We start from the raw sequence: 14,143 nt of genomic DNA, 5'->3' as shown, positions 1-14,143 counted from the left end.
GGCTCGATCCCAGGACCCTGGGATCATGACCTGAGCCGAAGACAGATGCTTAACAACTGAGCCACCCAGGAGCCCCTAAATAAAATCTTTAAAAAATAAAGTATGGCCACAATTTAAAAGATGCCAAAGAGAGTAGAACTAGATAAAGGTTTTGCTTGTGATTTTTATTCTTTCTAGCAGGTAATCTGCATTACCTAAAGAGTTCAACAGGAGCCATATTCATTGGCCATGTTTTATTTATCCTTTTTCTTTGAACAGGATAACCAAAGATACAGACAGTATTCAATAAAATAAAATAGATGAAACAAATTCTAAGAGACTGCAATGCCACATGCTACATTTAACCTAATTTTATTCATGCTTGCCTTGGATGGGGAACAGATCATTCAGTAAAAACATACAGTAAAAACAAAATATGTCTTATCATGTACAACTTTTAAACTACAATAATGATGTACCTTAATTACTTCCATGCACACAAGTCTAACATTACAGGTTTGTTTTTGTTTTTTTTTAAAAATAAACACAGTTAAGACTTCTAGGAGCATTTTATAATAAAGTAATTCCTAATGTTTCTTTGTAGATAGATCAAGCACCTCCAAAATACAAATTCCTATACACAGTGAGCGCTTTACTTAAAATGAATACTTAAGTAAATTAAGTACGTGGACAGCCTTAGGATGAGCTGACATTATATATTCAGCTAAGTAGGCAACAAACCATAGTGCCAAATGGAAAAAGTGTATTTGCAAATAAATTTCAAAAACTAAGTTAACTTTTTATAATTAAATACAGAAAATATACTGATTTGCTAAAATAAATAAGATGTGATGTAGTAACACTTCACTATAAAGAATGCATACCAGAACATTTATAAACGGTGCATGAATCTTATTAAGAATAGTTTACTACAATAAACGCTGGCTAAATAGAAGTGCATATGTGAAGCACTATGGGTGGTCTATGTTTTGCCACATACTTTTGTTACCTTGAGGTAGATAACACATGTGTACCAAATTCGGCATTCATTTTCAGTTGCTGCTGGTATCATGTGTTTTAAGAAATGTGTACAGTATGAAAAACTTGAAAATACTCATGAATGAAAAATGTTTTAGGAAAAAAATAGATATTCTCATGCAGTTATGTACAGTCTCACTGTGTAAATTTCAAGGCAAGATTTTTGTTTCCTGTAAAACAGATCATTGTTCTATGAGAGAATGTTTTTTACTTGTCTTAGTGCATTTCTTTTGTCGCCTCCTGCATTGCATTATTTTGCTCTATTCTTTATTTTTGTGTGCAAACGACATGCCAGTTAAAATGAAAACCATCTCACATGTAGAAAAAAAGTCTGGATTTTAAAAACCAAGAACTAATAAAATCCTTTCTAAATGACACCGTATGATTCAAGTAAAAAAATGAAACACTAGTAATAAAAAAGACAAAACACATTTCATGAAGAATACAAAGAGAAATGTCTGCTGAGTGTTTTAGTTCAGATGTTTCAGAATGCTGCTGTATGTCTTATGAGGAATCTGAGGGGAAGATTTCATAGCAGAAGGTGTTAAGGTGGCCTGTATTGACTTAAGTGGGGACCCCACTGGGCTGTGAAACTGCGGGATGCCTATGGCTTCCAGCTGCTTGTTAAAGAGGAACTCCCCACTGTTGTTCAGAAATCCTTCCTCATTTCCTCTCTCCCCAAGCTTCCCATCCTCTACTGGCTCAGTTTCTAGCATTTCAGTATCTTCTTTCCTGCTAAAGAACTTGTCCAAGTAACTGGTGTACGTGTTTTCCTTCTCAATTTGTTCATCCTTCCTTACCTCACAACAGAACTGATTTATGAGAAAACAATCCTCCCCACCACCCATAAACTGGCTATCCCAAGAAGATTGGTACAAAGCTTCTAATTGAGCCAGATTTGCCATTCCTTTCTCCTGTTTTTCTCGGCTTATTGACTTAGATATCAAACTTTTCAATTCTAGTTGGGACACTGAGCTATTCAAGTCATTTAATTTATCAACAACATCAGTAGGCTCATGTTGTGAACTAAGCTGAATAGTTCCTGCGATAAAGGAATCAAAGTCAAATCCCTGATTCTTTTCCCTTTCTTTTTCCGCCAATTGCTGTGATGCTTCCTCTAGAGCTATCTGGGCTTTAACCAATCCATTTCTTTCACATTTTGACTTGCCTTTCTTATCAGACTTTTCTTTGCTTTGTTCTTTCCAGTTGGAAAGATCTATAATAAGCTTGGGTTCATAATAATGGTTAACTTCACTCTCTCTCCAAACTAAGTTATCTAAATATGATGATGACCTTGTTTTGTAGTTACAAGTATGGCTACACTCTAGATCACAATATTTGTTTTCATGATGATCTGGGTACTGCCAACAAGGATCAGTAGAGTAATTGGTATCGAAAGCAGGATCCTCCAAGTACTTTTCACGATCTCCATCCAAATATTTTCGAGGATCAACTTGTACTTCTTCTTCATCAGTGACATCGGACAGAGCTCTTGGGTCGAGCTGAACTTCATCAATATCAAAGTTGTTATGTATAGGCCAATCATGCTCTGAAAATTGACAATCATGGTACCTGAAAAAATTAATGCATTAATGTGAGTCCAGATACAGGATTTCATTTTCAAATTCACTGAGTGCCTTTTAGGTGAAAGCACTCTGCTAGGTCTATGTGGGGACAATAGGAATATAGCTCATGCTTTTAATGGATAGGTAAGATCTGTTACTACACAATGTAATATGTAGCACTTTAGTAATTACCAATGAAACATATAATTACAGTAAAATTCTGAGTCCTCCATTCTTAAATTTAAGACCAAATATCATTTCACACTTATTCTGTCTTTTCTCTATTCTATTTTTCATTCACCTTCAAAGGCAACTGCAGATAAACATCAGAGTGGCTGGCATGTCTACAGTTCAATTCCAACAGTTTCATACAGAGAAAAAATACTTTGTGGCCATAAAATAGCTATCTCTAATCTCAATCAGGTCTCTTACAGATTTTCACTCTCTTGGTAACAAGTCAGACTAGAACAGAGGAAGGCTTGCTGGAATTCATCACGAATATTAAAAAAACCTCTCCATGTACATGCACTACTGAATGTGGTATCCTCTTAACAACACATCACAGCAAGGTGGCCGTTCCATGTCCAAGTAGAGGCAGACTGACGCACGCACGCACACACGCACGCATGCACGGTTGGGGGATGGGGAGGAGGGACTAGAAGAGACTGGAAGACATTTGAGTATGTATGAAAGAACTATACGTAGACAGTAGAAATGTTCGTGTGGACCAACAGGTCATTGCCAGATGTGTAAACATACAAATACCTCAACATTGTAGGAGGGAAAAAATGCAATGACTAAACAAACAAATTTTAATATTTACTACTTCTTTAATTATTAAATATTGTTCTTTTAAACATAGAAATATATGAAACTCTAAAGTTTTAAGATTGCCATTAGTGACTCTGACACCTGGCTAAATATCAAAATCACCCAAAGATTTTAAATAATATTGATTCATAGGGTGCCTAGGTGGCACATGGGTTGACCTTCAGACTTTTTGTTTCAGCTCAGATCATGATCTCAGGATTGTGAGATCAAGTCCCCCTTGGGGTTGTGCACTCAGCACAGAGTCTGCCTGAAAGAATCTTTCTCCCTCTCCCTCCCCCTTTGCAGCTCCCCACGCTCATGCTCTCTCTCTAAAATAAGTAAAATCTTTAAAAATAATAATATTGATTCATTATTATATGCTATGATCCTACTCTGAAGCGAAATTATATCTAAATTTTCCCTGGAATTTAGAAATCCTAGAAGAAAGCTGAGGAAAAAAAATCTTTAACTAAAATGTATAAGGTTATTCATTTTGACATTTTATACTATTCAAAATAGAAAAGTCTCTTGTACTGAACCTATGTTCAAGCAGCCCAAGATTAATTTTGTGTCATTAGGAAAACAGATTTGAATAGCATATACCATGAATCAAAATAATTTCTATCCTAAGATACAAGAGATTTTATGTAAAAAATTTGAGACATTATGGAGATACCTATTTGGATAAGGTTCAGTCTTGTCATCCAACATCTTAAAAAAAATTTGTGACATTTTTAAAAGCAATAGTTTAAAATGGTTCAGATTTCCAACCTTCAACCCTCATGTTTAAAGGACCTTACACATTTGTTAACAACTAAACACGCCTTAATGGCTTTGAAAATGTTTCAGAGTAGAATTCACATTTTCCCATTATGTATATCCTAACTAGTAACTTAAGTATTTAAATTATATAAAGTCTATTCAAAGATATTAATAAGTTTAGCAGAAACCCAAAGAGACCATTACTAAATTTTTAAGACATCTACACTGTCTTGTCCTACACTGCATTATGGTTTATTGAAAATACAATAAATGGGCCATGATCATATAGTAGTCAGTACTCTGCATTGTGAAAATACAATAAATGATATTTTTCTAACTTAGGATCAATTTACCTTTCCCAGTTATAAATGTGACTATGAGTTTCATCCATAAGCAAAATATCATCAACTTCATCTTCAATATGAAAAGGATGACTTGAAATTGGCTCATCCATTGGAAAAGAATATATGCTCATGTAAGGATGGGAAAGCGCTTCTTCTGCTGTCAACCGATCCATTGGGCTAAATGTCAAAATTTGTTCCAGGAAATCCAGTGCTACAAAAGAAAGGGATAGAACACCTTAACTGTACTGGAAGTCTACCAACCAATTAAGAAAAAAAAGAGGTTATATAAATAAAAGGTAAATTAAGTTTATCAAATAAAACTAATTTACCTGATTTACAGATTAAAATGAAAAGACACTCAATAAACACAGTAAATATTTTAAATGTACCCCAATCTCATACTATGGTCAGTTAACAAAGAAAAAGAATATATTAAGTTGAATCATATGAAACTTCTATTTTTGTCAGTAAAAAATGGTCAAATAACAGCAATTTCATATGGTTCAACATAATACTATATAGGTCATAATCTCAGCTCTGCAACTCACTAGCTTAAATGAATTACTAGCAGTAAAGGGCCAGACAGGTTACTTAAACTTGCTGAACTTCAGTTCTTCATGTATAAAATGGAAATAGATATATTATACGGTATAAAAATTAAATGTAAAGCAGAGTAAAGCATAGCGTCTAGTGCTTGATAACAAATCCTTTCCCCTTTCCTTCCCTTATCTCACTGGCTAGCTGTTGTACTAATTTGTTGATCTGTTTCACATCAATCACACTCCAACATAACACACAAATGCACTTGATCACTTTAGGGCTTTGGAAGAGTTACCTACCTTACACCCAATTCTTCCCACTAACTTAGCTCATAAGCTCCTAACCCATCCTGAACCACACCTGTCACCAGCCTGAAGGTTGCCGTTATACAACCACATGCTTGTATACCAATCCTCAGCTGTGAATCATTTCCCCCATCTACTTTCCCTGTTCCTAGTCATACACTACTGATGAAAGCTCAATGCCTCACACACACACACACACACACACACACATAGCTCACGACAAATTCATGTTGTAGAACTGCAATTTGGCCTTTGCTATTGCTCAGCAATGTTCCACACCATCTCTTTATGCTCTCAATCTTTATCATATCTAAACCCACTTCACATTTATCTTAATCCCTACTTCTTCACTATGGCCTGTCATACATCCTCTTATCCTTACCTCTGTCTCAAAGGAAAAGATAGTCATCCTCTCTAAAACTAAGCTGTACTCTAGAAAGGACGCTATTCTCAATTCCCAATTTCTCATTAATGTAAACAATAGTTGATTTTTTATAGCCTTTTGTATTTTACAAAGTGCTTTCATATATATTATCTTATTCAATCCTCAAATCGTTCCAGTAACGACTAAAGAAACCTAAGGCTCACTGCTACTCATGCCCTTCAGTGGCCCGGGGCTGAGGCCTCTTCCTCTCCTCTCCTTTACCCCCCCTCCTACTATATTACCCTAATCTAGGAAGTCATTTCACAATACATCAAGCTATTCTTGGTTCTCTTGCAAAAGAGTCCATCTTAATTTTAATTAGCCCAGGGCCCTTGTGTCTCAAGGCAAGAGAGACTCTAAGGCACAGAGTTATAAAGGGCTGACCCAGCACAATCACCATTCTCAGAGGGAAGGGAGATATATATCTAACTACGCAAGAGGAATGTACTCTAAAATCCCTACCATTTGGGAACTGTAGGCAGCAGGAAGAGGAAAGAAAAAAATTAGCCCCAAGCTGAGCTCCCAAGTGCAGCAGCATATGCATATGTAGACTACTGCCATAATTGCAGAAAGTTCTATTGGACAGCACTGCTCTAAAGGAAGTCTATTTGCTATGATGGTGTTGAAGTATGCTAAGATACAGAAGTACATGGTAAACTACAGCAAAAGGGAGGATGAGAGGTAAGTATGGAGGAAAATGAAAAAGGGTATTTCATCTAAAGACGAAAGACCACTAGGGTTCCTAATCATCTTAATGTGTTAATTCATATATACTTAATCTTGTTTGGTTTTTTCCCTCTGAAGATCATGAACATGTGAGAAAAGAACACGTATTATTCTTACTAAGCCCCACTGCCTCAGAATATGCTCTGCCCAAAAGTAAAACTCCAATATTAATCAGTAAGAAACCGGTGTGGAACATACCTACATAGTAAATCTTTAGTCTCGGGAACTTTAAAAACTCTGCATTGCACTTGTATGTGAGCATAGCTCTGCCACTTATTAATACCAAGGATCTTTTGCCTGATGGTTAATTAACCCATTATCAAAAATATACATTTAATCCATTATGAGTAATTCCAGCCATCAGCCAAATATTCAAGTTGGTTCACAGCTAAGACATGATCCCAACCCTAAAGTTAGGGTAGGGAAAAAGAAGATTCAAATTTGGCTAGACTGCAAATGCTTCAACAGCAATGTCCTACATTACTAGTTAGCCTCTTTTGATTAAACACAGCAACAGCAACAATGACTCCAGAGGCAATCAAGGTTATTCCTGTCCCTCAACCTGGCTGAGCAGGGCCACACCTGTAGAGGGTTTTAAAAATACACAGGTGGGGTGCCTGGTTGGCTTAGTCAGTTTGAGCATCTGACTCTTAATTTTGGCTCAGGTCATGATCTCAGGGTCATGGGATCAAGCCCCATGTGTCAGGCTCCACGCTCAGCAAGGAAGAGTCTGCTTCTCCCTCTCCCTCTGCCCGTCCCCCCTGCTCACGTGTGCGCACACTCGCACTCTCCCTCTCTCTCAAATAAATAAATAAATCTAAAAAAATAAGACACATGCTCTGCTCCCCACACCACTTCTGAATTCTGACCCAAGAGCCTGCATTTTTAAAGAGCTCCCAAAGAGGATTCGGAGGCAGAGTCAAATGCTATGTGACTACTGTTCAGTTATGAACAAGGATGTCATGACAGTGGCTCTAAGGTCAGGAGAAAGATAACCAGCACTGGAAGCTGATTGTGAAGATAGACTTGAAGGCCAGTTAGGAATGTAGAGCTACTGAAAAGGAAGCCTGCAAAACCTGCTGAAATTAAATACAGCTGCTTCCTTTTTACTTAGGCATTTACTATAGGAGTTTTAAACACATTTGAGGAAAACAAAAAATGTCATTATGATTTTGCCATCCAGTGCCTATTTCTCAGAACACTTGCTACTTTATTTATTTAGTTATTTTTAAGTAGGCTCCACGCCCATGGAGCCTAACGTGGGGGCTTGACCAACCCTGAGATCAAGACCTGAAGTGAGATCAAGAGTCAGACACTTAACCGACTAAGCCACCCAGGCACCCCCAAACACTTGCAATTTTAAAACACTTTGATAGACAATAACCTGAACCACAGATGATCAGAGTGGGCGTTATGAATAATGGATGTATAATTCAGGCAAACCTTAAGATGTTTAGAAAACTATATATCCCTAACCTGTTGATTCATAAAGAACTATACAATCCTGACACTGATGCGTCTTAATATAATTCCTAAAGATGTAAGACACAATCAACTTTTAAGAAAGATGTTTCCCATGTCTAACTCTCTTCCTTAAAAAAATGTTATCCTCGGGCGCCTGGGTGGCTCAGATGGTTAAGCGTCTGCCTTCAGCTGAGGTCATGATCCCAGGGTCCTGGGATCGAGTCCCGCATCGGGCTCTCTGCTCCTTGGGAGTTTGCTTCTCCCTCTGCCTCTCTCTCTCTCTCATGAATAAAAAAAAAAAAAAAAAAAAAAAATGTTATCCTGGGGTGCCTGGCTGGCTCAGTTGGTAGAGCATGCAATTCCTGATCTCAGGGTTTCACATATGTTTAAGTCCCACACTGGGTACAGAGATTCTTAAAATCTTAAAAATAAATTATCTTATTACAGGTAACTACTACAAGAGTTAAAGTTTTGTATATTACTTATAGCAACAAATCCTAATGACATCACTCTGAGACATGAAATTATTTTAGTGATCAAAAAAGTTTTGATTCTAAGTTTCTATTCCTTTCAAGCTTGCACAAACTCTCACATTTAGCACCTAATATTCCTAACAGGAATCTGCAAACTCTTATGTAATGTGTTTGCTCAGAGTTTTGCTCTTTCTTCCATCTCTTCCTGGCCCTGAAGTCTTTGCTTTCCCCAGCTCAATTTACTCTTTCATATCTCAATCACATTCACATTCATATCCAGACTTACTTATCATATAACCCTCACAAAACTCCATTTTAGTTTAGTGAGGGACAGTTACTCTAGATGCTCGCCTATGGTAGATAATATCAGTGGTGTAAGCTGAAAAAGTAGATGGAGTTAGAACCAGGAGAGGGATACACTTTATGGAACCTGAAAAATCATTCAGAGTAACAAAGAAACAGATCCCAGCCTAAGAGCCAGACCAAAAAAGGGAGAGAGTTGAAGTTTTAGATAAGGTATAGTGTCTAAAGACTATGTGGGATACACAGATCCTGCTTGTGTGCGTGCACACACGCACACACACACACACACCCACCCACCCCATTACATGATGGTTACTCTTGAGTAACAATACCTTCTCGACTAATTCCTGGAAGCAGCTGAGTTAAAGGTTTGTGTGGCTCAGTCATGTCATTTCTAATGTAAACTGGAATTACGCTGAGAAGCTCCTGACGATCTTCCTCATGTACAACAGGAATAGATTCTAAAATCAGCTGCATCTGTTCAAGTTCATGTGCACCTGAGATTAAATAAACATCAAATACAATATAAATAAACACATTCCTCAACGTTTACTTATTTGGCAACAGACATTCTAAAGCTATAGGAAACTAACCTAAATACTGTAATGATCATTGGGAGGAAAATGATTAACTGAATTCTTTTTTTTTTTTTTAATTTTTATTTATTCATGAGAGACACACAGAGAGAGAGAGAGACAGAAGCAGAAGGAGAAGCAGGCTCCCAAGGAGCAGGGAGCCCGATGTGGGACTCGATCCCAGGACCCTGGGATCATGACCTGAGCCCAAGGCAGACACTTAACCATCTGAGCCACCCAGGCACCCTAACTGAATTCTTAACCAGCAGGTTTCTTTGCTTTGAATATCATCAATCTACTGAAAAAGTGTATCTGTGTCTGCTGCCAGACATATTTACTTTTGCCTGCTTTGTTTCCATAAGAAACTGACCCTTTAAGTTTAGCCTCATCTTAAGGTATCACAAAGTAGTGAAAAAAACGATGAATTGAGATTCAAGGGACATGGATTCTAGTCTTGGCTATACTACTAATTAACTGGCTATACCTTTGGGAATACTTAGCATGGTAATGACTTCATTTCACCATCAGTAAAATGGAGGGTTGGACTAGATTCATACTACAAAAAGTTTTATAGTTATGGGTTAGGCTCAGGTAGCATTTCAGGGCAACTATTAAAGAAATAATAGGGGGAACTTTAAGCTAAACGCTGACTAAAAACTCAGTTTGCTTTTCCATGGATTTCTAGAATTCATTCAACCACTAAATTTTTCTTGAGTACCTACTACGAGCAAGGCACTTTAAAATACAACTGTGAAGCAAAAGAGACCAAGTCCCTGCCTTCATGGAGCTTACAATCTAGTGGAAGAAGACAGATAATAACTCTGTCAAAATTTATGTCAAATGGTGATAAATGCTATGAAGAAAAATAGAGTAAGCAGGGAAAATAAAGAGCACTTTATGGGTAGGATTGCTAAGTAATACTGGATGACCAAGGCCTCAGTGAGAAGCTGAAAACTGAGGAAGTTGGGGAACACACCATGCATTCATATGGAGGAAGGGAGTTCCAGGAAGATGGGAAAAGGCGCAAAGGCTCAGAGAAGAGTGGGCTTGGTGTGTCTAAGAAACAGCAATTAGGTTAAGTGTAGCTGAAACAGAGTGGCTGGGCGGGTGGGGGAGGGGGGAGCAAGTATTAGAAGATGAGATGGTACCAGAACACAAAGGGTTTGCTTTAACCTGAATTTGATAGGGAGACATTACAGAGTTTCAAGCAGAAAAATGGCATGTTCTGATTTATGTTTTCAGAGAACTCCTATGGCTGCTATGTGGTAACTAGGCTACAGACAGCAAATATTAAAGCAGAAAAGGCAGTTAAATCCTGCATTAGACCAGGAAAAACATAATGGTTGACTGAACTGTGGGGAGGCGGGTAGTGACAGAGATAATAACAAGCAGTTAGATTCTGAATATATTTCAAAGGAAGAGCCCATAGAATCTGTACCGACAGAAGTGTAGGATGAAGCCAAGATTTTTGCCTCAGCAACTAAAAAGTGGATCTGGTTTACCAAGATGAGGAAGACAGCAGAAAAAGAAAATATGAGGGAGAAATATCAGGAGTTCAGTTTTGGATAGGCTAAATTTGAGATGCTATTAGACATCTTAGTCCGTGCCTTTTATTGCTCTGTTCTTTTGGAATCTATACCTAATATAGAGGATCTTCCTCAAGCTGTTTTTTTTTTTTTTTAGATTTTATTTATTTATGTATTTATGTATTTATTTGACAGAGAGAGAGAGAGACACAGAGAGAGGGGGAACACAAACAGGGGGAGTGGGAGAGGGAGAAGCAGGCTTCCCATTAAGCAGGGAGCCCGATGTGGGTCTCAATCCCAGGACCCTGGGGATCATGACCTGAGCCAAAGGCAGACGCTTAATGACTGAGCCACCCAGGTGCCCCCCTCATGCTGCTTTTGGTTCACAAATCTACCAATAAAGCAGAAGGGAACTAAAACTGGATCTTTCCAATCATTTCATAAACAATTCCCATTAACTGTTTAAAGTTTACATGGGTCTAAGATCAAAATCATGTTATTTAAATGTATTTCTCAATCCAATTATTTTTATTGCTGTACTTGAACAATTCTGAATATGCTGAATGAACATTTAAAAATACATTAAGTACCTTTGTATAATTAATATAGCAGTAAAGTTTTGACCCCACTTCAAATGACCCCATAATAAATGACCCGATGATCTAACAATTTTAAACAATTTAGTTTTCCTGATAAAATATTCATTATTGTGGTAGCATTAAAATATGTCCACAGGGATGCCTGGGTGGTTCAGTCAATTAAGTGTCTGCCTTTCGCTCAGGTCATGATCCCACGGTCCTGGGATCGAGTCCCGCTTCAGGCTCCTTGCTCTGCGGGGAGCCTACTTCTCCCTCTGCCTCTGCCTCTCCCCTCTGCTTGTGTTCTCTTTCAAATAAATAAATAAAATCTTTAAAAAAAATGTCCACAAATTTGGGTGCCTGGCTGGCTCAACCAGTAGAGCATGTGAATCTTGATCTCAGGATCATGAGTTCAAGCCCCATGTCAGGCGCTGGGCATGGAACCTCCTTAAACAAATAAAAATAAAATAAATGTGGGGTGCCTGGCTGGCTCAGTTGGTACAGCATGTGACTCCTGATCTCAGGGTCATGAGTTCAAGTCCCAAGTTGGGTGTGGACCCTACTTAAAAAAAAAAAAAAAGTCCACAAATTCTTTGGTCCTCTTCGTTTCAAAAAGTGGAATCCAATTCCCCTCCCCTTGAATGTGAGGTGTATTTAGATGACTCACTTCTAATGTATAAAAACTGAAATGACTGTGTCACTTTTGAGTCTAGGTCACAAAAAGGTACCTTTGCATTTGCAAAGTTCAAAACAATCCAGTGGATAAAGAATAATCTTCTCAACAAATGGTGCTGGGATAACTGGATATCCACATGCAAAAGAATAAAGTTGGAGCCCTAACTCACACACAAAAATAGCTCAAAATGGATCACAGACCTAATTTAAAAGCTAAAACTATAAAGTTCTTAGGGGTCAGGCAATAATTTTATAGGTATGACATCAAAAGCATTAAGTGACAAAAGAAAAAAAATAGATAAATTGGACTTCATCAGACTTAAAACCTTTGTGATTCAAAAGACACCAACAAAGTGAAAAGATAACCCACAGAATGGGAGAAAATACATTCAAATCATGTATCTGATAAGTGATTTGTATCCATAATATGTAATGAACTCTTATTATCTCAATTATAAAATACAAACAACCCAATTTAAAAATAGGCAATGGAAAATAAAAATAAAAATAGGCAATGGATCTGAATATTTCTCCAAAAAAGATAGACAAATTGCCAATGCTCAACATTATTAGTCATTAGGGAAATGCAAATCAAAACCACAATGAGATACTACTTCATATTTAAAAAGACAACTATAAGGGGTGCCTGGGTGGCTCAGTCATTAAGCGTCTGCCTTCGGCTCAGGTCATGATCTCAGAGTCCTGGGATCGAGCCCCGCATCGGGCTCCTCGCTCTGCGGGAGGCCTGCTTCTCCCTCTCCCACTCCCCCTGCTTGTGTTCCCTCTCTCGCTGTGTCTATCTCTGTCAAATGAATAAATAAAATCTTTAAAAAAAAAAAAAAAAGACAACTATAAGATAGACTACACTTTAAATAATTGTTGGTGAGAATGTAGAGAAATTGGAACCCTCATACAGTGCTGGTGGGAATGTAAAGTGTTACGACTACTTTGGAAAATGGTCTGGCATTTCTTCAAAAAGTTAAACAGAGTTATATGACACAGTAATTCCACTCTTAAGTGTATATACACCCAAGAGAATGGAAAACATACATCCACGCAAAAACTATACACTAATGTAGATAGTAGCATCATTAATAATAACCAAAAAGAACAAAAAACCCAAATTTCCATAAACTGATGAATGGATAAACAAAGTATAACACAGGCACAGAGTGGAATTATTTGGCCATAAATAGATGACGAATTGATACATGTTATAACATGGATGAATCTCCAAAATATGCTATAGTGAAAGATGCCAGGCCTAAGGCAAGTTATATGATTTATTTATATGAAATGTCCAGAACAGGCAAATCTATAGAGACATAAAGGAGATTAGTGGTTGCCAGGAGCTAGAAGGGAGAAATGGGAAGTGACTGCTAATGGTTACAGGGCAACTTCTCGGGTGGGGGGGACGACAAAAATGTTCTAAAATTAGATGGTTATACAATCCTGTGAATATACTAAAAAATACTCAGCTGTACACTTTAAATGGGTGAACTGTCTGGCATGTGAATTATATATTGATAGGACTTTTTTTTTTTAAAAGATACAAAAGCTTTCTCCTTGCTCTCTTTTGGAGAGCATTATGGAGGAAGCCAGCTACGATATCATGAAGACACTCATGCAATCCTATAGAGAAGCCTGCATGGTGATAAACTGAGGCCTCCTGCTAAGAGTCTTGTGAGTTAAGCTATCTAGAAATGAAAAAAAGGGGGTGAGGGGAAGGTGCCTGGGTGGCTCAGGCAGTTAAGCATCTGCTTTTAGCTCAGGTCATGATCTCAGGGTTCTGGGATTGAGCCCTGCGCATCAGGCCCCCTGCTTGATGGGGAGCCTACTTCTCCCCCTGCCCCTGCTTGTGCTTGCTCGCTCCCTCTGTCAAATAAATAAATAAAACCTTAAAAAAAAAAAATCTATCTAGAAGTGGATCTTCCTGCCCCAGTAAAGCCTTCAGATGAGTGTAGGCCCAACCAACATCTTGACTAAGCAAATCTGAGCTAGAACCACCTAGCTAAGTCACCTCCCAATTCCTGACCCATACAAACTTCGAGATAAT

At 37.8% G+C, this 14,143-nt stretch overlaps 1 protein-coding gene across 2 annotated transcripts in view; it reads right to left on the bottom strand.

Moving 5' to 3' along the window:
* Positions 1 to 258: 258 nt before the first annotated feature.
* Positions 259 to 14,143, bottom strand: part of MAPK6 (mitogen-activated protein kinase 6) — a 39,294-nt gene continuing 25,409 nt past the window's right edge. For both annotated transcript variants that reach the window (XM_034994769.1, XM_034994770.1), the window contains exons 4-6: positions 9,066 to 9,230; positions 4,508 to 4,709; positions 259 to 2,589 (exon numbers count right to left, since the gene is read on the bottom strand). In XM_034994769.1, the coding sequence (XP_034850660.1) occupies positions 1,488 to 2,589; positions 4,508 to 4,709; positions 9,066 to 9,230 (1,469 nt within the window). In that variant the 3' untranslated portion in view covers positions 259 to 1,487. The remainder of the gene's footprint in view (positions 2,590 to 4,507; positions 4,710 to 9,065; positions 9,231 to 14,143) is intronic.

Source organism: Mirounga leonina, unplaced genomic scaffold (assembly GCF_011800145.1).
Source record: "Mirounga leonina isolate KUSES-001 unplaced genomic scaffold, KU_Mleo_1.0 Mir_91, whole genome shotgun sequence".
NCBI lineage: Eukaryota > Metazoa > Chordata > Mammalia > Carnivora > Phocidae > Mirounga > Mirounga leonina.
This window is presented reverse-complemented; position numbering and strand designations above follow the sequence as displayed.